Genomic DNA, 24,359 nt, shown 5'->3' on the forward strand with positions numbered 1-24,359 from the left:
CCTAGTCACCTCGAGTATCGTAGCTAGACTAGTTACTTAGCTAAATACATATTCAATATACAAGCTAGCTAGTCCACTAAATTAAGCTATCCTTGAAAAATATTATTTTAGCAGGGAAATTCGCAATTGTGAAAAATTACACCCTGGAAATTACTGCCATAATAATTATACAGAATGATTACTGCCCTTTGCAGCTCACTTGGAAGTTTGGAGCAATTAGTCAATTGCAAAAAACCACTTGAGATATGTGTAACAGTTTACACAAGTAAACCACAATATACTATAGAACAAGGGACAAAGTTAAAATTTTGGATTCAGATCTTTATGTGGATATATAGATCTCTAGCTATACCTAGAACAGTATTCAGCATAAACTACTGGTTGGGTAACCATGAAAAATTAATCCTTATCAAGAGGAGTTAAGTGGCGTACTACCGTAAACGTTGAAATTTTCGACGGGTGTTTAATTTCGTTTTTTTCGTCCTTGGACTCAACGCACGAAACTAAATATATACGTGGATGTACGTGTACGTGGTAGCCACACCTACGTTAATATAACGGACGAAAATTTATGCGCACGAAATTTAAGAATTGTGGGCCTAGTGCAGAAAGTGCGAAATTTTGATGCGTCGAAAATTTCAACGTTTACGATATGTCATTGTGGCAGAGAATTGAAGACTGGTTCAACAGCAGGCTGTTTCTCAGTCAACAATTTTAAAAATAGCTAGACGAACATGCAGGCAGTTTATTTCGTAATCAAGCTACTCCTATACAGCCCAAACTGAGTACTTGTAGATAGAGATTTGGCCAAGTTGTGGTTTAGCTGTAAACTGTTACATTTACCTCAAGTGGTTTTTTGCATTTTACAGTACTGTAATGCTGTTTGCCAAAACTTCACGTGAGCTTATGTGAGCTACGAAAAACTACAACAACAAAACATAAAGATCTGGTCTATTCCAAAATTTAAACTTTGTCCCTTGTTCTATATATAGTATTGTGGTTTACTTGTGTAAACTGTTACACTTATCTCAAGTGGTTTTTTGCAATTTACCATTTGCCCTAAACTTCCAAGTGAGCTGCAAAGGGCAGTATACTTTGCCAAGTTGGGAAAGTATGTATGTTTGTGGGTGTTAGATAAGTAGATTTTGAAGTGTTAGAGCAACATGCAGGTGTTCCATGAATCCACACTCATACTAAATTTCCCTATATCCTGTTTGTTAGTCCAGCCAGATGGAATCATCCAGTCTTGGGAATTTATGTTTGTGGGTATAGTGTATAGATAATTATGTGTATATTTATATAATTATAGAGCTTCCTGATCCCCTAGCTATAGCTGGCTCACTATAATATTGTAGTCTGGTTTCAATATCCTTTTTGTTTGTCCATTAGCCAGACCACATATGCACCATGTATGATGCCTTGGGTAGTTTAAATCCCATGCAACATTTATTTGTATGCTGTATACATACTTGATGCTATGTTTCAATATATTGATTTATAATTATTGTACATACTAGATCTATTGCTTTTCACGTGTATATACATTATAGTTGTGAGACGCCAACTGCCCAGAGGGAAACCACGCCATTCGCAAAAATACGCCTAATTCCCTCTCACGTCTAAAGTTCTTTCAAAATGGTGGTCGTACTTTTTTGAAGGTACTATAATTAATTATTGTTGTAAGAATTGATGTGAAAAAACATATTGCAGGATGATGTTGAAAGTGACATGTGTTGGAGAGAGCATTATACTGGACACCCTTGTATGACCAGACCACTGTAAAGTATCGACACAATTGGAGGTATGTATTATTATGCTGCTGTATTGCCACAATGTTTTAGGTATAGTGGCTTCGCCCAAAAAAACAATTGCAACAGTATACCATACTTATCTGACTTAGTTAACTGTCTATATACGTATACAGCGGTCAATATCCCATTCCGTTTGCGTAGTACGTTTAAAGCGTTTCCATTTTGATAAGTACTGTATTAAAAGCGTATTTTACTGTACCGTTGCTATATACCATTGCACTTTACAAATGCGGTGTGCTGTGTTTTTGAATACAAAGCGACAATCCTCTAGTAACATAATATCCAGCTAAATTTTGCTTAGCTATAAGCCTATAGTTCTACATAGATCTAACAAAGAAATATAACGCACCATTCACCGCACTATTTTAATCTTAGCATAATTGCTATAGCTAACTTACATGTAGCTATAATACAAAGCTAGCAAGCTGCAAAATTGCATGATAACTATAGCTGTATGGGTGACCAAAGTAATTTTAACAACATAAAAAAGCTCTTATCTTGAGCGTTCTTTTTAGCGTTTAGTTTGCATTGTATCAGTGTATTATGCACGTACTACGTAAACGGAACGGGGACTTTATATTTACCACTTTGTAAGTTCATAATTGATAAAAATTGCTGCTACGGAAATCCCAAATTTCCTTGTGCGTAAAACGATATTTGAAACAGTTCTATTGATATAATAATTTATAGGACAACGCAGTTTAATTAAACTTTTATATCGTTTCGGATTAAGCTTTAATTATATGCAGCTCTTTTCTGACAATTAAGGGTAGTGGCGTAGTGGATTATGTTATAGTTAGAACATGGGCATGAGGTATCTATGTGTTATAGTGTCCCAAAGCTCGAGGGCTTTAGCCCGAGGGATGAGGGACACTATAACCATAGATACCGAATGCACATGTTCTAACTGATTTAGATCCCAAAACCTATTGGCTACTAGAAATGCACTAGCTTAGCAACAGTCAACCTATATAAACAGCCAACCTAGCAACTGCATCATTATTCTTTTGAAAACTAATATCTAAAGTTGGCATCTCTGTGTCTCTACTAAATCTTGGTCTCTATTCAAGTCAACCCTGTTCCTCCACCTCAGTTTGATGGACAAAATTACAGCCCTAGCTCCACCCACAAAACAGAAACATCCAGCTTTATTGGAAAGTCTCTTTTTACTGGGTGTGGTCAGTCATTAGCAAGTACTACACGTGGCTCATGGACTAGGCGTGTTATAAGTTGCTGAAAGAGATGATGTCTCGAGGAAACACAGCTTTGGGAGTTACCCGGCAAAAATGTGGTTAATAGCCTCGTTCATAGGACGTAGCGCGGATAATTTTCGAGGCTCCACTGCAGATTCAATGTAAAATCATCACGTGCACCACTCCGTTTCCTATCCCTCTAACTCTTAAATCTATGGTGTTGCGTACTCTTCCTCTTGGTCTTACCTGTGTTATATGACTCTTTCTGTAGCTAGAATTCTTTGCTTTTGGCTCATGTACTTTTTCATGCACTGGCATTTGTCATGGATCACAGCAAATACTTTTCTTATTTCGCCCCATAATAATTATAAGTTTCATCGCAATGCATACTTTGTTCTTGCTATGACTGATGTTATGTACCTAATCTATACGCACTTAATTATTCTTATACTTGGTTATAATTCTACTGTGACATATTTTTCTACTTCACGCATGCAGGTGATGCTGAGAAGTCAAAGGCATTATCTTGCAATTGCAGTAATCTGAGTGCAGACTTGCTATGTTTAACTATGTTAAAAGAAACCTTTCACTTTTGTATATCCTTATCGTTTGTTTAGATACAATTTTAATACTGAATTGATGTATTGTTGTTTTTAATGTTTGAAATTAATTTAGCACAATACAATCAGCACAAATGTTTCAGCACATTACTGTAACTGCAGCAGCTTTAGCAACTAGGTGAGTAGACTCAGAACACACAGACAGACAGACACACAAGCAGCAGCCTACGCGCCTCGGGATAATGAATGACAGAATGGTCAAAGGCATTACAATAATTATATGTATTTAGTAGAATTTCACTTTTCTATTCTTCTGTCAAATATTTTCACTAGTAGAGGGATGGAAACAAAAATAATATTCCTTACGGAGAGGGGAGGAGTGGGATAGACTGGTGATAGGGAGGAGGGGTGATAAAAAGTATTCACAAATTCATTATGGGGAGGGGATCTGTGAATACTCACAGCTTATTCACAGATTCCTTACAAGGGAGGTGACCTGCTTCTCAAAAATTGCTTACACAACAATACAAATGTTTAGGGAGGGGTGATAAAGCAGTATTCACAGATTTCTTACATACAAGGAGGTACCCTCGATTCATTCAGAGGATTTCAAGTTGGAGTTAAAAGGTGAAGTGCAGTCAACCATCATCACCAATGCAATTAGGTCATTGACTGCACTTCACCTTTATCAGAAGCCCATAAATAAGAGAAGGAGCACATAACTTCAACGTATACTCGAGGTTCACGTTTCGTAATTGCTGGTGAAACCACAATTCTTTTTATAAGTGCTTGCATGCAAACCGCAGTCCTGTATTGTGTGTAACACGTGTAGGGATTCAACCACTTAGTGACTCTGCATATATGGAAATGCGGTCATCCACTTACGAAACGTGATCCCGTAGTTAAATGCTCCTTCTCCTATTTATGGGCTCCTGCCTTTACCTAACAGCTAACCAACTTGAAATCCTCTGTACCACACACACACAAGGCATTAAGTAGGATTCCACTCTTCTACATGTAGTTATTCTTACTAATTTTGCTCAAGCAGGTGAAAATGTAGTTTCCAAATAATAAGAGGGTGATTAGCATTGGACGCTTGCGTCCCGAGTGTCAACGGCCATAGCGAAGATACCGTACTGATAATCACAACCACCAAAGGAGGCAACCAAACTACTCGAGAAGGCTTTTGAAGAATGGCAGAAGGAGCAGAAAGAGCAGAAAAAGTTGACACCACAGCAGCTCAGTGTCCAACTTCTGCTTGAGCCTGACATGTGGAAAAAAGTTCTTAAGGACTATGCGAAAAAAGCTTGCAAAGGGTGTTCACTAGGCCATGCCCAATTATGCTCAAAATGTTGCCATTACCAAGTTTCATGTATTGCACCTATTACCGTATAGCGGGGTGATTTTCGTGGGGTAAAATATTCGTTATTTTCGTGGGCAGGCTGACCTCCACGAAATTTTAATGTAGGCGTGGCTTATCGGAACGTAGGAATGCCGTGCAGCCACGAGACTAAACGAAATTTTTACTCACGAAAACCACCTTTTCTCGAGTTGAACAAATTTTTTACCCCACGAAACTTACCCGCTATACGGTAGTCTTTAATTCTTACCAATTAGTCTTTAATTCTTACACATTAGTCTCAATACATACTACAACATCACAGACGCTTCTACATAATCTTCTAAGGAAATATATTGGTGAATATTTTTAGAAAAGAGTTAACTGTACTAGAAAATCTACTATAGCACCTTCCATAGTATATACTCAGTATTAGCATTACTCATGCTATTGAGGCTATAGCGCTTCTATAAAATCATACTTTCTACCAAAATTTGGTAAAAATTGCCTAATGTGCTAATATTTTTTGCGTATTAGGCTGGCATAATGCTCAATGCTCCACACACCTATTAGTCTCAAAATTATGCTAGCATAATTGGGCAAGGCCTAGTGCTCACCCGTTTTTCATACGAAGAAAGGTAACATTAAAACATGAAAAACCTTTTTCTGACTGATGTGGATCTGGATGATGAAATGCTGAAGCCTAGTCCAATCAACTTTCAGTGCATTATCAATGGTTCATTACTTAAGCCTGACTTGACATTAGAGAATCCAGAGGCTCTTCAAACCATCACTCGACTGCTTTATGGTGTGAGTTGACTCATTCAAAGCATGACAAAACGTTCGATAATGACGCTCTCTCTGAGTTCCCAGATAAGTCTGAGTTTTTAGAGCAAATGGCGGAAGTAATCCTATTGCTTCAAGTGAGTTCTACACCTTCTACACAAGAGCTGAAAAAGTGTACAAGAAGACATAATATTATATGTATGATAGTCTCCGAATCTACTATTGCGATATTGTCAACCTTCAACGTTTAATCTTGGCAATGACGGCTCGCCTACACAACACAGTTGTGAAACTTATTAAAGACCAGTACGGGCTGCCTGTTTGGGAGACGGTGACAGAAAAATAGCTGTTGACCTGAAAATAAGACTAACTGAGTACTGTTGGCTAGCTATATTTTAGCATTTTCTGACTGCATGTACAGATTGATTTTTTCTCTTGGCAATTTAAAGTGTTCATGGGGCTATAGTAGACTCTCGCTATTCCGGCTCTCTGAAGTATAGCCACCTCGATATACCGGACATTTGGTTTGGTACGGATTGCTAGCTAGGCTTACTGCACAAAACTCACCCTGAAGTACGGCCACTCACTATTCTGTATACTGGCCAGTGCTGGCTGCCTCAAAATAGGTTTTCAATATAATTTTTTACGGCCGGATATGATGTTTTGGGTGTGATTTGGCAGACAAAATTAGATTACACTTAAATAGAGAGTAGAATGTCATGAACCGCAAAATTAGTCATTAGATTCAAGGTAAAGCCATGGTTATTTCTTGAAATGCAGCCACCTCGCTATTCCGGCCAAGCTGCACTGTCCGGATTAACGAGAGTCTACGGTAGATCTATAGCTCAATATTAAGTATAATTATATAATGTACACACAGCAATTCTTACATGTGTACAAATCAGGTTGCAGCTATATTATTGAGCAGTTACATGGAATACACATACACACGCACGCACACACACACAGTCAGCAAATCATGTGGTCATGCAAGTAGAAACTACTTCGTGAAGAAGTGAAGGAGCAAATCAATTATAGCGCTCTATATTATTTTCGAGGCACTAAAATGTCCTCGAAATTTTAGCACCTCCAAAATTTGGAATCATTGTTTACTTCCACAATATTGTAAAGCCCTCTCTACTGTACGGGTGTGTGGTCATTTGAACTTCTATCCTCGAAAATAAAATCCGCAGAGAGCAATCTGTAAAATTGTAGCTCCTCGAAAATAAAATCCGCAGAGAGCAATCTGTAAAATTGTAGCTCCTCGAAAATAAAGCGCTATATATAAGGGTGACAAGACTATTTGATATGACCCTTCAATAAGGTTATCCTATACCTTATGATCGACTGGAAATCATCAAATATCACTCCTACAGGTTGAGGGAATCCTGAGAGTGTAAAGTTACTTATATAAGTTATAAACTAGAGCACTGAAGTGCTAAACCCCGGCTGTTGACATGAATAATAAAGATCTACAGGTGTAGCAACCAATAAATTTTGGATAAGCAGCAAGTGGAGCTATAATTCTAGCTTTCTACTTTAGTGACCCTGTTCCATTGTTCCTGGTACGGGATCACTTCAGCTGTATGTAGGTACGTACCTCGAATAAAGGCCGAGTGATCATGCATTCATGCAATATGCACTCCTGGCCAGGTCTATAGCTAGCTACCCATGTAGCCAACGAGTAAGTTCAAGCTTCTTAGCTAACGAAGCTTTAACATCAAAATCTGCCCTAATAACTTGTTGTGTGAAGGCTAGCTATCCTTGCTGTAAACAGTGCTATGGCATCCAGGAGAGTAGATCCATGTGTCACAAACAAACCAACAAACTACTATACCCGTGGATGGCCACGCGTGTTAAATTACTGTTGGCCTACATACAGCGCAGTACAACAGTAATTTAATTATGCATGAGCAATTTTACACTCCGCAGCATTCCCTCAATCTACCTGAAAACCTCTGTAGTAAAACTTGGGGTAACCGCAGAACTAATGATTATAAATACCATTAAAAAAACTTAAGTTCGAATAAGTTCGAAAGCAATGCACTATAATATGTGACTTCAGCATAGTCTCAGGGAACAGCTCCATATGCCAATGAAACTGTATTGAGAATGGTGTATCATTCCAATTGATAGTGTCTGGGGTTCTCATTTCAAAGTAACGCTGACCAAACCATGCAATTTATTCAGTGACATTTTTGCACTAATGTTGTTCTCTTCCCCACTGGCCTACCACACTGACACCGCCGCACCACCATCCTGTGATGGAAACTCTTTAATTTTTAATTGACCATTCTCAACCAGTACTCTGAGGCTGTGCTGAAGTCATTCTTGCATGTAGAATGTTTAACTAGTGCTCACGCATGCCGTGAACATGCTTTAATGATATTCATAGTCATATCCTCTATTGTGTAACTTATTACACCAATGTAGTAGAGTATAAACATTCTTTATAGATGAGGGCGTATATTCTCTCTTTAGAAAACGGTAAAGACTAATGGGTAAAGACCGCACAAAATTAGCAAAATGTACATAAACCTGCAAAAAGGGAAAGGTCCCTAAATTTAGAAGAAGTAATTGATATCACCAACAATGGGTAAAGGATCATGATGATAAAATACTCCACAACAACAACCCACCTCAAAGGTCTTGGACATGGTTCCAACGATCCCATTGTAGACATCTTTCAATTTCCTCACTGTTTTCTTGCGGTGCTTGGCCTGCTCCACCTCAAACTCATTGCCATCGTACACTCTCTTACCATCCACCTTCACTAGGAGCATCTCACTAATCTGACGACACTTGGACCCAATGGTCCTGTTGGATGCCTTGTAGTTATCAATGATGGACCGAACCTGGAACAACCAATCCATACATGGATGAATCTCTGCTACGTACAGCATATTAATGCTTAGAATAATTCAATGCCATAAATGGATAGAAAATTATAACCACCTTGTTTGCGTGTGTTCGGCAGTCACTGACATACTCGAGTATACCCTCAGAAGCCCAGGTCAATTTAGTCATACCCGGTCGCAGTTTTTTGTCCAAGCTTTTGATCCGCTCCTTGAACAGAGCTCTCTCCTGTGGTTGGAGACTCCCAATGATACTGTTGTAGTCTCTCACAACTAACAGAACATTCTCTCTGAGCACTCGAAGTTCCTCACACATGCCATAAATTTCTGCAGCATAATGAGGGATCTCAAATCGTAGCCTTTCCCAGTAACGCATCTCTCCAAACAGTTTTCGCAGGAGTGGACTGAAACTGTCCTCTATCATCCCTGACCTACACACAAAGGGGTACGTTACAGTCACCAAGTTTAACACTTAGCAATTCAAGGACGTAAAAAATACTATAACCAACGTATATACCTGTTGTGACAGGTCCTTGTGAGCTGTGTCTCTAGGTGCCTTCCGAGCTCCTTGTCCACAGTGATCACCCAGTCATTGAAGGTCTTGCCTACAAACTCCTCCAGATTCTGGGCCAGCTGTAGGTAGCTATAATTCACCTCCTCGCCCACACCCTTCTCGTACAGGTAGAATGCTCCCTCCATTGTCTGTACATGCAGATATTAGGAACAGTGACACGGCAATTAGTACTGTGATGCTTACAATTAATGTATACACACGATTATACTATATAACGGTGTGCTGAGATTCTATGCAGGATTAGTTATCTCTCGGTAAAAAAACAGGATTTAGTCTACTCTACTCTGGGTAACATAGAAAGAGCATATACATCTCACAGCTATGAGTAATTTACATATAAATATGTCATGTAGTCTATTTTACAAGTGTATTTGAACCAGACAGACAGATTACCTTCATGGGCAAGTCTATCTTCTTCTTGAGTGAGCGCACCCAGGTGGCCGTACCTGCAAACGGAGGATGTGAGGAGGGAAGAGTGGAGCTCTGTTTGCTAAACTCTTTCTTAGCCATGTTCAACTCCTCATTGAACATGGCGTACAGGTCCACAGTTCGTCGATCCACCACTCTCTTGATATTCTGGAGCAAATATACACAAATATATGCATGCCTTCTGTATAGATAGCAAGTGAAAACAAGCATGTATGTACATTGTAGCTAACCTAGGAAAAACGTACATACACGTATTGCGTACAGGATCAGCACAGCACCAGAGCATATCTGATGCACATGTACATGTACGCTTTATAGTGACAGTGCAATTTTACACACAAACATCATACAGTGTACGTGTTATTTATTCCTACCTCTCTAGTGGTGAGATGTTGGAATACCTCCAGGAACTCGACCCCCTCTTGCACAGTGGTGACTGTAGTGAACGCAGTGTTGATGACATTCTGTACCATCACCTCAAGGTCCTTGACTCCACTACGATACTTGCTGTAGTCATCGTGCCAACTCGCCACCTTCACATCAAGGATTGTCTTTTGTACACCCTTGAGCGTGGACAGGTGTTTCTCGAATGTGTGTTCAATTTCTTTGAGGCTCCTGGTGATCTCGGGCCCCCGACAACCTCCAAAGGAAGGTACTGGCCTTTTCTTGCCCTCAAAGCAACGGGCAAAGTGTACCTACATGTATAGTAGTGTAGATGACAAGGTGATCATTGCATTATACGTAAGACATCTTATACACATGTGTACGTGTACATGGAATGAAATTGGTATGAATCTGCTATCGAATTTAGCAGTGTGTAATGACCTAGGCTATGCAAACACATACTGCTCAGTGCTCACCTGACCCTCCACCACCTCCAGCAAGTCTTTGCACCTCTGAATAAATGCATCAACCTGAGCAAAGATGGTTGACTCATCGAGCACCCAGCCTTCACTGGAGAACATGTTGTGTATCTTGCTGATTCTCTCATAGGTCTCCTTCCAAGCATGGCAGCAACTGATGCTCTCCTCCAGAGCTTCCCTGCTCTTCTCAACAAAGCCATCAAACACATCGTCCAACGAGACCTTGTTGTAGCACCTCTTTATAATGTCACTACTCACCTGCACAATACAGTATAAATTATTTTTTTGTAAGTGTACCTACATGTACACGCAAATACACACACACTCTATAAAAGTTATCGACTTACTTTTCTAAGTAGTGCATTGAGTCTATCGATGCTCTTGTAGTGCTCAGAATTCATCCAAATAACTCGAACAGTGTTGAGCAACTTTGGCAGGAGATTTGGGATCGTCTTGGGCTCTGAGATGGCTAGCTCCTTGCAAGGCTCACTCAACAGGGAGATGAACTTTAAGCAATTCTCAGCCTTTTCGTGGCTCTCCTGAAGACAATCACAATATTCAATGCAATAGAGTTTTTTTAGGCAACGGAGTGTGTATATCCAACGCCACTACGCAGATAATGTGGTATCTATCTCTACCTTTATCTGTGCAGAGAGCCTCTGGAATGGGGCTAGGTAGGAAGATTTTGCTTTCTCCACAATCCTGGCCACTCTGATTACCCCCGGCTGGTCCAGTTGAGTGGTGAGCCCGGAGAGATCCTCACATCTAGCCCTCCAGAACTCAATCTCCTCAAGTGGCCCTGAACTGTCTGAGCTCTCCATAGCCTCCTGGTTTGCCAACACCTCTTTGATCAAGCGGGTCCAGTGGATCATCACGACTGGAGGGGAATTACATAGTGTACTGTATAGTATCGCTCTCGCGTTAGCACAAATTAAAGATACATAAGACGTCTTTGTAATATTTATAATACTGTGTAAGTTTTAGGGTACCTTCCAGCCTCTGTACGAGATCCTTGTCTCTGTGAGCATGACTGTCTGTCATCCTGCTTCCTTCATCAGGCACATAGAGCATCGTATGCCCCATTGTCTTGTGCTGGGCGTCAGTGAGATGGGCCATGAACTTGTGAACATGACCAGAGAAGTCGTTACGGAAACCTAGATAACTGGTTAAGGTCAAAATGGATATTAGCAATTTATTATATAAAGCATCATACAGTTTGAGGTCTACAGTCGCAAATAAATATACATGTTGTGAGTACTAAGATTATAAAATTGAGGTTAAGCACAATGAGGATACTGTCTGGCCATGATTGGTTCTCAAAGAAGGTGGGTGCATAAAGGTTGTGCATGGCTCTCAACATGCCATCCACATGGGACCCATGAACCGTACCAAATTGCACCGCATGAAGGAAGTTCCCGTGTGTGATATTAGAGTTCTCATTTCTAACGAAATAGGCTACCTCCTCCAGCTTGAATGGTGGCAGAGTGTTACACACCACCAGGTCGCTTTGCTCATCCACATAGAGCAGTAGGAGCAGCTGTGATGTGTTCGAGATAAATGCATTGATCTGGAACTCGTGGTCTATTGTCCACATCTCTGGCTTAAGACCACTCAGGACGGTGCGACTCTTCACTAAGTCTGCCTGCAGAGATTTTAGTTTCGAAATGGCTTGTTCGAAATATGGGCCTTCAAATGAGTATGGGGCAGTTTGTAAAATGGGCTCAGTAAAAATACACAGAATGGGATACTCCAGATCAAAGGACAATCAAAGGATTGAGTTAGGGTTAGGGTTCATGGAGGAGCTAATATCTTAGGGGCGTGTAAACGTCATAAAAGTTTGAGCTAAACTAGCAAGATGCAGACGTATATTTGGTTACCATGAAACTTACCAGGTCTCCCAGAGGCTGTGGTGAGGCTGTTGTCTCAGGTGGTGGGTTAGCCCTCTCTGCAGCTCCTGTCAATCCATCACCCTCCAGCTCCAAACTCTTGTTCACACTCTCCACACTTTCCTCCAGCTCTGCAGTTGGGCTCTCCATAGTATATGCACTCTATCAGGCTTGTCTACGTCTCACAGCTAGCTAGAAGGATCATCAGCAAAAGGCAGCCATGATTGTCATGGAAACGCCCACAGGTTATAATTAATTGTGTATGTGGTATGGACTGTTAAGCAACAAGTACAGCATAGTAATAGTAGCCAACAAAGCTGCAAAAAGGTCAGTAATAATAATGTCCTATAAAGTGTTGATCTAGTACTCTATAATATCTATCTCTCTAAGTGTTGCATCAGTGACAGATCAGTCTATGGTTTCTGAACTACAAAATCTTATTTTTCCCCTAGATTTCGGTCCCTGTGTATAAATATGGCCCAAACTCTGTTCAGTCGTGTTGTATCGATCAAACTTCCACTAGCTGTGCCAACCCAGTTGAGTCATATTGACGATTTTGAAATCGGAAAGGTGCTCATTCTCTCCAAGAGGCCACGAAGATTCCGACCTCAAAAGAACGAAGACCTCCAGTACACAGGTGTCTCAATATCCAGTTTGCTGGAAGAATCGTGTGTCAAGGATTTTGAGATTATGTCTTCAGCAAGTGTGGAGTTTATTACAAGCAAAGAAGATCCTCTCAACCTCAATTTCGACTTGAGCTCAAAGAGTGCTCTCACGAAAGCTCTGACAAAATTGCAGTTGAATATCAAAGAAGCGAAACATGCCACCCTTACTGCAGATTTTGGTCAAGTCAAGTGCTTGGAGGCTAATGTGCTTTATTCATGCTCAACCAAGGAGCTCCGTGTAAAGCTTGAGGACCCGACAATCAAGAAAGCAATGGCCACTTCTGATTCTCTGTTTGTCATCACTAGTATCTACCGAGGAGAGCGATGTCACTTGAAAGTGTCTCTAGGAGGGTCCCAAAAGGAAGGTAAGAAGTGAGCCAGAAACTTGGCATTAATCCATTTTAACAGTGTATAATAGTGTAGTCTTACCAATTGTTAGGTATTTCAACCCTTAGAATAATAGTGATACTGTTAAATTTATACGGCAGTGCTAGCTGTGTATAATACTATGGGCACATTGTTGAATCATGTGTTACATTCCCACACAGTTCTCAGTCGAGACAAGAACACTGTAATTGCTTACCTGCTCATGAAACTCTCTGTCGATCGTAACGGTGTTATAAAACCTATGGTCAACAATGGTCGTCTCAATGTACTAGTGGTAAGGTTTCCTTGTTTGACACATTTGTACATCCCTTTTGAGGTGTGCACTTCCCATTACAGTCAATGTATTATCTACCCCACCAGGAGTCCATGAATAGGAGTATCTGACTCCCCCACGCACCATTTCGCAAATGTACACCTAATTGACCACATAGCTCCTATATAGTACTAAAACTAGCTAACAATACAGGATAGAGGACTGAAGTCAAAAGGAGTGCAACCTTTAAAGGTAAAAATGCTGGTTTTTAGGCGCGCACGATTGTCGGACCTCCTCTGCACTTACACACATCAACAGACACTCTTGTGATGTCAGGTGATTTTTCACCCATAAGTGTATTCATGCACTCTGTGATTGCTCAATAAGTATGTAGTATGATGCACTCACAGAGAAAACATAGTCGCCTATAGAATGCGTGGAAGTCGGATACTCTTATTCATGCAATTCTGACCCCATGTACTCATCAGTGACGTAGTCAGGAGGGTGTGGCTTCCGTTCAAATTTCAGTGCTGCATGGCTGATAAGCAATCGCTTTTTTCCCTTCAAAAAATCCTGACTACGCTCCTGCTCATATGCTGTTCTCTATACCCCTACAGAAGCACTCCCCTCCAAAGAATCCTGATCTTCCCTCTCAGAATGAGACACCCGGTGATCAGGCCTCTGATGAGGTTGACTCTGCAGACCTTATCCGAGATAGAGTTTGGAGTCATGAGTCAATTGGAGATTTTCCCGGCTGGACGTTCATAGACAAACTGGATCAGGTAAACACCACCCTTCAAATAATGATGGTATTTTTAACAATCTAACGTCTACAGATTTCAGAAGAAATTCCAGAGCAGAGTGAACAACAAGTGTCTGGAGCCACTGGTTTGTCTGGTGGGGCCCAGCCTGTAGTGGAGGAGGTGATGGTCAAGAAGGTTACTAACCTCTCTAGTATTCCCGACCACCTATCACCAGAAGACAATGAAGAAGTTCCCATGAATCCCCAGTTGGATCAGCGCTATGTGTACAGTCTCAAAGATTTCCAGCCTTTTGAGAGCATCACTTATGATGGTGAGGGTCATTTAATGTTCCTGTTTTGTGTTTCAACAATAAATTCAGTATCGTTACATCCTTGCTTTCATGTACAACAACAAACAGTTTGTGAAGCCACTCAGAGCTGTTCCCTTTGACACAGGTATACACACTGAGGTACAGCAGTGGATAAAGCCTTTGGTGTCAAACAAGAAACTGCATTCCCTCTTCCTCGAATACGTGGCTCCACCGAAAACTCCGGAAAAACTGCAAAAATTGTCACAATTTGTAAGGCATTATAATTATACAGGCTATAACAGTTTTAGTTCTTTCTTTTGAGATTTATACTTCTCTATAAACTTATGCACGCAGCTTTTGGATTATGGAAAAGCTCTTCGTCATCAAAAACCAGGTCCAGCTAACACCCCTGCTCCCTTAGAGCCAATCTTGTCTGCCCTTAATGTGGAGTGGGGCGTACGACTGGACGAGGTGTCATCTGTCATCATTGTGTGTGAAGCTCTCAGAGAGTTCCCTCAGCACATTGTCAAGAAGGCCATTCAGCTCCCCGCTGAGAAGAGGACCACTTTGGTGGATTTTGTAAGTTAAACTGACCTACTCTACTGTCTCATACGCCATTTTTCCCTCTTCCCCTTCCAGGTTCGTTCCACTCCCTATGGAGGTGATAAGCACGTCTACATTGATGAGGGACCATTCCGTGATCTGGATCTCAACCCCTTCATGACTCGTATGGGCTTCAGTATCCCCCCTCCCAGCAACAAGCTCGTGTTGGACCTGAGTCATGAGGAGAACGAGGACAGACTGTCAGCTGGTATGATCTTGCTGCTTTCCACACAAGAACAGTAGAACAGCAACAAACATTGCCGTTTATGTGTATGATGTGTATGATGTGGTAGGGCGCTTGAATATAATATTTCTGTGTCGATCGTTTTTTTTTTACAGAGTCGTCTTGTCACCACTACATTGTATGTATATGTGCTATTTCATATGAAATGGCAAGAAGTCACATGCATGTAATTTTCTGGAAGCCATATGCATGTACACTGAAATGAGATCTACCACACCTATAATTATAATCAACATCACGACACGTACATACAGATGCTACTTGGCTAGATCTAGATAGCTAGATCCCTATCCACCAAGTCACTATTAAATTCTGTAAAGATGGCTAGCAAGGCTGAGCCTAATGTCAAGAAGGACCAGGCACTTAAGGGAAAGTTATTGAAGTCAATGAAAGTTTGTGTTCAACAAATGTTCTGCTCATGTTGGAAGAACCCGCAGACTGAAGAGCATATCGAGTCCCCATCTGAAACAGATGAAGTATCAGAGACCAAGAACACAAATCCAGCTGATAATAGTCCTAGATTTAAGGTATGTACATTGTGTATTACATATTAATCAATGGCCAATTTTGAACTAGAATCTACATATAAATGTCTATGCAGGACATGGATGGTCTACTGAAAGAGGAATCGTATACACTGGGACCTGGGGTACTGAGTATGTATGACATCCACACGCTCAAAACGTTTCCACCCCAACCCTTCACTGATAACAGCTATGCAGGTATTTTAAACGCATAAATGACCATAGGAATTGGATCACACACACACACACACACACACTCCAACGTATACTTATAGGGCTGTGTAGAGAAGTAAAAAAATGGACAATGCCACTTCGGTCCTTACCCCAACTGCATTCTGTGTTTCTGGAATTTGCAAAGGAAAATTACGATGATTTGGATGAACTCTCAAAGAAAGTGAGTGACATGAAGTAATGAACAAAAGTTAGTACTACGGCATCTGTTAAGTTAAGAGTGTTTTTCTCTCTAGCTTCAGGACATGGTGATTGCCTTGAATGACAAGAAACCTATTTCCCACGATAAGGAGATTGCTTCAATTGTTCAAAGCCTTTCCAGAGATGATACCAAAAAAGATCAGCTCAAATCCATGATCATTGTTTCAGATGCTTTCGTGAAGTTTTCTGGACATATTGTACAAAGGAGTGCTGAGATTGAAAAGTTGACGAAAGAAAAAAGGAAATCACTCATGAACATCGTGAGTGTATCTAATATGTCAACTAGCTTCCATCCGACTAAGTACTTGTGTTTGATTAGTTTGTACAACATAATTACACATACTCTATAATTTATAGATGATTCAAATCCCATACGGCACGAAGGAGCACCAATTCTCTGATATGGAGGCAACAGCCACTTTCATGGACAGTTCTTTGCAACCGATCATGCGTGCAATCGGATTCGATAAAAAGAAGTTTGGTTCTGAACTAACATGGACGGCTAAGGAGGACTGCGATCAACTAGTTGCAGGATTCTTCCTTTTGTGGGGAACATTTCTTTCTTAAACTGTTTTTAATTAAGTTTCACGTTATAATTTGCTCTCAATACATGTCATACATTTTACTGTTTGAAAACAAAAAGAAACAAAAGGTGTTTCACAATGATACAGTGTTTCCTGCATCCTGTGAGTCCTGGAGTCCTGACAAAACAGGCAGGGTTGTGGCTCAAAAACCACAATATGTGATTACACTGCAATTAATTGGTTTCCAGGGCAGTAGGCTACAAGGGGCCAAGCAGCTATAGTAGTAGTGGTAAGATGGCAACTGAGAAGGAGGAGATTAAATCAACTGAAGATGAGCAATCTGCAGATGGTCAGAAGGAACCACTCAAGGAGAAACTCATGAAATACCCAAAGGCTTGCTTGCAAGTGTTCACATGCTACACCACTTGTTACAATAAGTTGAAGAAGCCAGAGCCAAAGACTCCTGAGTATATACCTGTGTATGTGAAGGCCCACTCGGACATGGATGAAGAAGATCCCAGCACACAGCCGCCTGAAACCAGACCACAAGAGAAACCGACAGAGCAGCCCTTCAGTGAGGAGCCTTCAGAGGAACCACCACAACCAAAGGTACATTAGCTACACATGCAGACAAAAGTTTAGAGATGGCTCAATCTATGACATAGTTTCGTTTCAATGTATAGGCTGCATCACAAGCTGCAAAGTCGATGCAAATACTCGAGGGGCAGGGGTACACCCCTCCTCTACTGGGGAAGCACCCAGTCCACACACTAAATTCTCTCCTCAATTCAATAACATTTGGGAGTTATGGAGGTAATACTTGAGATACAGCTAAACCATATAGTTAATTATTAATTATAATTATTCCCATTTGAGGCAACTTTCTATCTAGCTAAAGATGTATAGGCACATGTCAGGGTTTCATCTAGGATTTTAAGTTTGTGGGTAAAACCGTGTGTGAAAATTTGGAGGCCACGCCAACTTCTGGTTACCACACTCCCTATATTGGTGCCTATTAGCGATGTACTCCTGGCAATGTGCATTGACAGGTAACTCCATGTAACTCCTTGGTACGCTGGTTTGTAATTATGCACCGTATACAACACTAGAAACCACATGTACCAAAAGCAATGAATAGATTTGTGGTAAGACTATATAGATGATGGATGATGACGAATCATCCTATAGCAAAAGACGTGTCTAGATAATGTTGGGTCTAGTGCTCAAACTCTCTCTCTTCCTCCTATTTTCCTCCTATTTTCCCCATTCTTTTGGGGGGGAAGCTTCCCCCCGCCCCCCCACTAGATGAAACCCTGCATCATGTACCACTGTATCTCTTCGCTTGCTAGATTTGAATAAAGTTGCTGAGGAGTGGACAAGGCCCCTGCGCTTCAGTAATAAAAAGCTGCACAATGCCTTTCTGAAGCTTGAATTCAGAGATCTCTCCAAGAAAGTCAGTGATGTGCTCATTATTTAGTATACAATTTACACAGTGACTGGCATAAAAATATTTTCTCTGATAGTTCAAAGATGCGTTGACTGATAACAAGCCACTTCCGAATGATAGGCACTTTAAGGACATCAACGACAACATTTCAACAGATGACGGGGAACGACGGGACCTACTCAAGTCACTGATCATTGTTTCAGAAGTGTTTAGTATGTTTCCCAAACACATTGTCAAGAATAGTGCAGCGTTGACTGAAGTCCAGAGGACGCAACTGATGGAATTAGTGAGTTTAGTAGTATCTGCATAAAATGTCACATATTTTAACTCTACAGATGAGCCGAATGCCCTATCATGTGAGCACACATGTCTTCACTGATCCAGATGCGATTCTCCTTCTCAACAATTCAGTTTTGCGGTCGATTTTGACAAGGGTTGGATTTTCCAATCAAGCCAATACCTCATCAATAGAGTGGTCTGACAAAAACCTGGGACTGGATGCTGGGTTGTTCCTCCTCTGGGGAACCTACATTAGAGAACAATGATTGAAAGAGAACACTGATTGAACTTTTAACAATTGTATAGCTAGGATTAGAAGAGGGCAACAGCCTTCACTGTGATGTAGTGTTTAATAGTTCATTGTTGTGCCCTCATTGCGCATGCGTAAGTAGATCTGCAGAGTTACAAGCCACGCCTCCCAATGATGAGATGAAATTTTGAAATTTTAGCTAGCTCAGGTAAAGTTGAATATGGATCCAGATGATACATTTACAATGGAGACAAGTTGTGTGGGACCGGAGATCGCTCCAAGGAAACAAGACCGACCGAGCCCCTACCTTGTGCCTGTGTTATTTGAAAGAGAGTCTCCCAAACACAACAGTGAAGGTGCATGCGCATATGCATAGTGTCAATCATGATCACAGCCATTTAGAAAGCACTTCTTGTATTTAGTACTATTATGTTTACATATTGTTTCACATCTAGATGAGGAATGCTTCGGATGTATTATAGGCAGTGAAAACAAGCCAGAATTAGAAGCAGCTCTAAGGGTAAGTTTATTTAATACATCAAGACCATAATTATTTATGTTACACACATGCACAGAGATTGGGACTGACTGTGTTCTACTCTCCTGATGGCCGACAAGTCCCTGAGTTTGTGCCAGATGAATGTGACATGGTGTTTATTTGTGAGGAGTTTAATGGACCCGTCTTCAACTATTTGCACTCAAGGAAATTCAGGTGATTTCCTACTAACTGGTATAGTTTTTCGTCCATTGATGAAAGGGTTAGGGACATTAGAATCTACCTGAGTTATTAAATGTTTAGTATGTGGTCTTATTTAGTGTGTCTGGGTCGTCATGACGTCAAGACTCTACAATACATGTTTGCCAACTTTTCTGCACAGAATACATCCCAACCCAGAACAATTTGTGGGTAGTCATGGAGATCTTTGTCTTTAGTAGACGGTACAGCTTCTTATTAAATACGTACACACATGCACACACCTTCCCAGGATTGTTGGCCCTCCCTGTGTGCTCTCCTGTGCTGAGAAAGAAGAGGTATTATCACGTCATTAGTTTCTAACCATTAGTTGTATAGTAGTCTTAGAGTTTGGGACTCAAGGGATACTTACACCGACACACTGATGCTCCATTCCTTGCAGACTCTACCTAACAGTATGCGACCCCAATACACTGACTCCATGCGAGATGCGACTGTGTGCTTCACTGGGTTCAAGGATCGCGAGGCTCTGCAGTACTACTGTGGACTGGCCCACCACATGGGAGCCAGCGTACGGAGAGATGTATCCTCAGTTGTCACTCACATTGTAGCACACACTGTCGGTGGATCTAAGTACAAGGTACATGTATGTACGGTTGTGTAAAATTAATACACACATACATGTACATGTGTGTTATTTACCCCTTGGTTGTTATTGTTCTGTGCAGGTTGGTGTGGCTCTTGGCACTGCTATTATGAGTGACTCCTGGGTGACTGCATGCTGGGAGAGAAGACATGAGGTGGGAATCAAGGCCTCTCAGTTGGACCTGGCTCAGTACAAGCAGCTGCCTTTCACCGGCTGTATCATCGCCTTCCACGGTTTTCCCGGGGGAGAGGAGGATCACATGACAGAGATAGCATCATCTAATGGTGGGTCTCTCCTCCTCCAGTTACTGTGTGTGCATTCATCTAGTGTGGTTGCTTAGATACAAAAGCCTGTCCTCACTTAGCAGCTACTTTGCTATCTAGCAAGTACATTATGAAGTGAAGAGTACTGTGTTGTGTGCTAATGGCTGGTTGACAATATCTAAATGAAGTCCACCATACATGTACAAATACTCCCCCCTACTTTATCTATTTACTGTATTTCTCTCCCTGGGCCACAGGTGCTGTCGTAAGCCAGCTGGGTTTGTCCTGTAGTGACAAACCCACCACCCATCTGGTGGTGTGTGATGAAGTGGACGTCACTTCCATCCCCCACACCTCCTCCAGAGTACACGTGGTCAAGCAGCAGTGGTTCTGGGAGAGCATTCAGATCGACGCTTGTGCTGATGAGAGGCTCTATCATGCAAAGGTAGCAGCTTCAGAAGTATCCTATCACATGCGTACTGAGTAAATCTACCATGTATACACTAGATGTGACATATGTCTACCACACACCACACACACACACCACTCCCTCACACACACCACACACACACACACACCACTCCATCACACTAGGAGCCCCATCGTCGACCACGTACCAGACAGTCTCTCAACTCTTCCCTCCACACAAGCATCAACAGTCTGGACATTAGCTGTCTCCTCGAGGCCTCCCTCTTCTCCCTCTCTTCACCCAGTGAGCCTATTATCACTCTAGCGTGGTTGAATTATCCCCCTGTACACTTCACTAGCAGCTGTATAATTATACTTCTCTCTTAGAATGTGTAAGCCTCTGTGCTCAATAGAAGACACATGCTTGGGTTTTCCTCAGGGAGTTATCATAATCGTACATACTCTGTACCTTACTACGTGTATATTATACTCTTACAATACTCGATTCATTATCCCTTTGATTCCAGAGAGTGGCAAAAGGGACTATAAGAGCTCCCCAACCTCATCCCCATTGGCCACACCTACCTCCAGTGGGACTGCTGCCCCCTTTCATTCTAAAGCTGACTCTGCCCGCAGACACATTGCATCAGAGCTTCTCCAGACTGAGAAGAATTTTGTCAACATCCTTAGCATCATTGTCAATGTGAGCAAATGGTGGTGCTGTGCATTGTACACTACATTACGTGTACTATTGCTGGTGTGCTGGACCTGCATGTACACTATACAAGTACATGTAGGCTACATGTACCTTCCTTCAGCCTAAACCTAGATATGGTAACCTTTCCGTTTTATGTACCACATTCAATACCCTACAATGTACATGTATATGTTACAATGTTTATAGATTTTCAAAGAGCCCCTCGAGAGGCCACAGCAGAGAGGGGGGCCCATTCTCAGTCATGAGCACATCAAGAGCATTTTTGGCAACATCCCAGAAATACTGGCCGTCCATCGGGAGCTTGTGGTGAGTACAATGCAGTGTGTGGTATGCAACTACTGAACTGTGTGTGTGTCTCTCTACGTACAGAGTGGGCTTGAGGAGCAGCTGTCTGATTGGTCGGAGACTTCCTGTATCGGCCAGGTTCTTTTGAAACAGGTACGATATAATGATACCTGATGCTTACTAACTGTTTTTTTTGCAGTCTGAGGGCTTCCTGCGAGTCTACCCACCCTTTGTGAACTTCTTTGACATGAGCAAGGAGGCTCTCCACAAGTGTGACAGACTGTACCCTCGCTTCCATGCTTTCCTTAAGGTGAGACCACTGCTCTTCAATACAGCTTAGTACATCCTTACATCAGTTACATGTACATGTGTGCATGAATACCTAACCTCCCAATTTAGAGGAGATATTTCCCCATAGCTTGTTGCTTATAAATTGTTATGTGTTTACAATATTATCATGTTGTATTTGATAATAGCCATTGCAATATGTACTCCCACACACAGTCCAATGAGTCCAGAACGGAGTGCTCTCGTCAGACACTCGCTGAGCTGCTCATCACCCCGGTACAGAGAATACCACGCATCATCCTCCTCGTTCAGGACCTGGTCAAACACACTGACACAGCTCACCCTGATCACACTGCCCTACAGAGCACGGTGGCCAGTCTCAAGACTGTCATGACGTGAGTGTGATTACCATAATTATAGTGGCTAGAAATGTATGCGTGATAAAAACTATATGTATATATGCTACCATGTCGCATAAATTAATTTGCATCGCACAATTATTGGCTTTTATTCGAGAGTCTGTACAATCCCGTGGCGTTTTAAAATAATTGCCTAACATCGCATAATTATACACAATCATGTAATGTACCGTTTTTGTATGCAGACACATCAATGAAGACAGACGCAAGACAGAGGGTCAGATGCACATGTTTGAAGTGCTGAGGGACGTGGAAGGTTGCCCAGCGACTGTACTGAGTGCCCAGAGGTCATTCATTCGTCGTCTCGATGTCTTGGACATGGGTACCCCTGGCAAGGCTGGTAGCAAAGGAGAGCCCCTATCCATCTTCCTCTTCTCAGACAGTATGGAGGTCAGTGTCTGTACAGTGTACAGTGTACAGTGTATATGTACTGCTCACTCACTCGTTGTTACAGGTTGCCAAGAGACGTGTTGTCTCCAACTTCACCCTACGAAACTCCTCGCACAAGGCATTCAAACATGTTGAGTTTGTCCCTCTCATTCATGTCAGGTCCATAGTTCACTTTGGAGACACTGGAGGTTAGTGGCCACTCACACGCTAACACACATGTACATGCAGTAATTATTCTATACAGGTTTCTTTTAAAACCTACACTAAAAAGACAAATTTCACTGCCCTCCTTTTCTATGCAGATTTCAGCCATTGTTTTGGTGTGCTGGTGCGTTGGCCAGATGACCCCCAGGAAAAGCTGCTTGTGTTCCGACTACTGGGAGAGGGGGACACTAAGACAGAGGTAGTGCAGGAGCTGGCCAAGATGATGGCAAGCATCAACTTCTCCACTGACTCTGTGAGTAAATGTGCACAGCTACTGTGTATTGTACAGTATATGCACGTAATGTACCTGTACATGTACATATTGATTTTTTACAATTACTATAAGCCAGTACTGAGAGTTTAAAATTTTGTGAAATTGATTTTGCTATCTGCACAGAGTCATTTTGTGATGTGTTCAACCCCGGACATCCTCAACTCCATGATGAAGTGTCCCGTCTCCTCATCCAGGAGTCTCAAGAAAGCTCTGCAGTGAGTCCCCATGATTTGGTGATAGCATTCTGTCAGTGTCTCCTCCCCCCCCTCTACAGCGGAGCTAAGAAGAAGGTCAAGAGAGCATTGTCAGGGAGGCAGAGCAAGAAGGTCCGCCTCTCTTCTGTTAGGTAAGTCTAGTGTTTGTTAAGACACTGTATGTATTGTTTTGCTGCAGCTGTCAAAACCTGCATCAGGTGATAGGTGGTGATGAGAACGAGCCAATGGAGGTGCCAGTACTAGCTGAGGTGTGTACACACTGTACAAGTATCTTATAAATGGTGCTTATATAACATATCTTCTCGCCCCTACAGTCCCCCAACACCTCTGTGTGCTCGATCATGCCCTTTACCCCTGTCTCCACTCCTAGAACACCTCGAGCAAAGAGGTTTGCTCTCAGTAGCATGCCTTCCTTCAGCTCTGCCGACCTCAAACACATTGGAACTGAAGTCTAACTTTACATGACTGATTGCAATGATTTGTGTCATTGTTTTTTTAACCTTGTGGTGTGTTGTGTGAATTAGTTAGTAATTGTTAAGAAATGAATGATCTTTCTTGTGTTAATTTTTGGTTTCTAGTTAAATGATCTTTTACCAGT

General features: G+C 41.7%; 5 protein-coding genes and 1 long non-coding RNA gene across 6 annotated transcripts in view; 5 read left to right on the top strand and 1 right to left on the bottom strand.

Annotated features, from left to right (window-relative positions):
• LOC135341472 (dynein axonemal heavy chain 2-like) overlaps nucleotides 1-11,852 on the bottom strand; it is a 33,266-nt gene extending 21,414 nt beyond the window's left edge. Inside the window, exons 1-10 of the mRNA XM_064538040.1 lie at nucleotides 11,707-11,852; nucleotides 11,400-11,564; nucleotides 11,049-11,287; nucleotides 10,758-10,949; nucleotides 10,408-10,668; nucleotides 9,922-10,242; nucleotides 9,512-9,694; nucleotides 9,062-9,246; nucleotides 8,645-8,975; nucleotides 8,329-8,544 (exon numbers count right to left, since the gene is read on the bottom strand). Of these exons, the coding sequence (XP_064394110.1) occupies nucleotides 8,329-8,544; nucleotides 8,645-8,975; nucleotides 9,062-9,246; nucleotides 9,512-9,694; nucleotides 9,922-10,242; nucleotides 10,408-10,668; nucleotides 10,758-10,949; nucleotides 11,049-11,287; nucleotides 11,400-11,564; nucleotides 11,707-11,770 (2,157 nt within the window). The 5' untranslated portion in view covers nucleotides 11,771-11,852. The remainder of the gene's footprint in view (nucleotides 1-8,328; nucleotides 8,545-8,644; nucleotides 8,976-9,061; nucleotides 9,247-9,511; nucleotides 9,695-9,921; nucleotides 10,243-10,407; nucleotides 10,669-10,757; nucleotides 10,950-11,048; nucleotides 11,288-11,399; nucleotides 11,565-11,706) is intronic.
• LOC135341532 (uncharacterized) lies at nucleotides 1,469-3,663 on the top strand. Its single transcript, XR_010396571.1, has 2 exons — nucleotides 1,469-1,801; nucleotides 3,503-3,663. It is a non-coding gene; the product is annotated as an uncharacterized LOC135341532 (long non-coding RNA).
• Nucleotides 11,853-12,541: 689 nt separating the features above from the next.
• On the top strand, nucleotides 12,542-15,597 carry LOC135341496 (uncharacterized). The gene is made up of 8 exons (XM_064538074.1): nucleotides 12,542-12,623; nucleotides 12,749-13,326; nucleotides 13,510-13,622; nucleotides 14,219-14,383; nucleotides 14,438-14,675; nucleotides 14,800-14,924; nucleotides 15,009-15,233; nucleotides 15,294-15,597. Exons 1-8 carry the CDS (start codon nucleotides 12,559-12,561, stop codon nucleotides 15,498-15,500), a joined length of 1,716 nt encoding a protein of 571 aa, XP_064394144.1. The 5' UTR covers nucleotides 12,542-12,558; the 3' UTR covers nucleotides 15,501-15,597.
• Nucleotides 15,598-15,676: 79 nt separating this feature from the next.
• LOC135341520 (uncharacterized) lies at nucleotides 15,677-17,123 on the top strand. Its single transcript, XM_064538101.1, has 5 exons — nucleotides 15,677-16,028; nucleotides 16,103-16,223; nucleotides 16,301-16,419; nucleotides 16,493-16,717; nucleotides 16,815-17,123. Exons 1-5 carry the CDS (start codon nucleotides 15,822-15,824, stop codon nucleotides 17,022-17,024), a joined length of 882 nt encoding a protein of 293 aa, XP_064394171.1. The 5' UTR covers nucleotides 15,677-15,821; the 3' UTR covers nucleotides 17,025-17,123.
• A 63-nt stretch (nucleotides 17,124-17,186) lies between these two features.
• Nucleotides 17,187-19,067, top strand: LOC135341518 (uncharacterized). Its single transcript, XM_064538099.1, has 5 exons — nucleotides 17,187-17,590; nucleotides 17,665-17,794; nucleotides 18,331-18,434; nucleotides 18,505-18,714; nucleotides 18,764-19,067. The coding sequence occupies exons 1-5, from the start codon at nucleotides 17,276-17,278 to the stop codon at nucleotides 18,971-18,973; spliced, it is 969 nt and encodes a 322-aa protein (XP_064394169.1). The 5' UTR covers nucleotides 17,187-17,275; the 3' UTR covers nucleotides 18,974-19,067.
• Nucleotides 19,068-19,126: 59 nt separating this feature from the next.
• Nucleotides 19,127-24,332, top strand: LOC135341481 (protein ECT2-like). Its single transcript, XM_064538051.1, has 20 exons — nucleotides 19,127-19,313; nucleotides 19,413-19,477; nucleotides 19,533-19,669; nucleotides 19,944-19,989; nucleotides 20,094-20,291; nucleotides 20,380-20,581; nucleotides 20,818-21,005; nucleotides 21,155-21,272; nucleotides 21,496-21,671; nucleotides 21,873-21,992; nucleotides 22,056-22,124; nucleotides 22,171-22,281; nucleotides 22,476-22,654; nucleotides 22,864-23,068; nucleotides 23,133-23,256; nucleotides 23,371-23,525; nucleotides 23,670-23,761; nucleotides 23,821-23,892; nucleotides 23,940-24,009; nucleotides 24,076-24,332. The coding sequence occupies exons 1-20, from the start codon at nucleotides 19,178-19,180 to the stop codon at nucleotides 24,214-24,216; spliced, it is 2,604 nt and encodes an 867-aa protein (XP_064394121.1). The 5' UTR covers nucleotides 19,127-19,177; the 3' UTR covers nucleotides 24,217-24,332.
• Nucleotides 24,333-24,359: the final 27 nt, after the last annotated feature.

The sequence above is a fragment of the Halichondria panicea genome, chromosome 9 (assembly GCF_963675165.1).
Source record: "Halichondria panicea chromosome 9, odHalPani1.1, whole genome shotgun sequence".
In the NCBI taxonomy this organism is placed as follows: domain Eukaryota; kingdom Metazoa; phylum Porifera; class Demospongiae; order Suberitida; family Halichondriidae; genus Halichondria; species Halichondria panicea.

Excerpts from the sequence above, each read along its gene's own strand:
- LOC135341496 (XM_064538074.1), top strand. The coding sequence starts at position 12,559 with ATGTGGTATGGACTGTTAAGCAACAAGTACAGCATAGTAATAGTAGCC. Across the intron at positions 12,624-12,748 it reads GCCAACAAAGCTGCAAAAAG|ATTTCGGTCCCTGTGTATAA; the intron begins GTCAGTAATAAT and ends TTTTTCCCCTAG. Across the intron at positions 13,327-13,509 it reads AGGAGGGTCCCAAAAGGAAG|TTCTCAGTCGAGACAAGAAC; the intron begins GTAAGAAGTGAG and ends ATTCCCACACAG.
- LOC135341518 (XM_064538099.1), top strand. The coding sequence starts at position 17,276 with ATGGCAACTGAGAAGGAGGAGATTAAATCAACTGAAGATGAGCAATCT. Across the intron at positions 18,435-18,504 it reads TCAGAGATCTCTCCAAGAAA|TTCAAAGATGCGTTGACTGA; the intron begins GTCAGTGATGTG and ends TTTCTCTGATAG. Across the intron at positions 18,715-18,763 it reads GGACGCAACTGATGGAATTA|ATGAGCCGAATGCCCTATCA; the intron begins GTGAGTTTAGTA and ends TTAACTCTACAG.
- LOC135341520 (XM_064538101.1), top strand. The coding sequence starts at position 15,822 with ATGGCTAGCAAGGCTGAGCCTAATGTCAAGAAGGACCAGGCACTTAAG. Across the intron at positions 16,029-16,102 it reads ATAATAGTCCTAGATTTAAG|GACATGGATGGTCTACTGAA; the intron begins GTATGTACATTG and ends ATGTCTATGCAG. Across the intron at positions 16,224-16,300 it reads CACTGATAACAGCTATGCAG|GGCTGTGTAGAGAAGTAAAA; the intron begins GTATTTTAAACG and ends GTATACTTATAG.
- LOC135341481 (XM_064538051.1), top strand. The coding sequence starts at position 19,178 with ATGGATCCAGATGATACATTTACAATGGAGACAAGTTGTGTGGGACCG. Across the intron at positions 23,526-23,669 it reads TCAACTTCTCCACTGACTCT|AGTCATTTTGTGATGTGTTC; the intron begins GTGAGTAAATGT and ends CTATCTGCACAG. Across the intron at positions 23,893-23,939 it reads GTCCGCCTCTCTTCTGTTAG|CTGTCAAAACCTGCATCAGG; the intron begins GTAAGTCTAGTG and ends GTTTTGCTGCAG.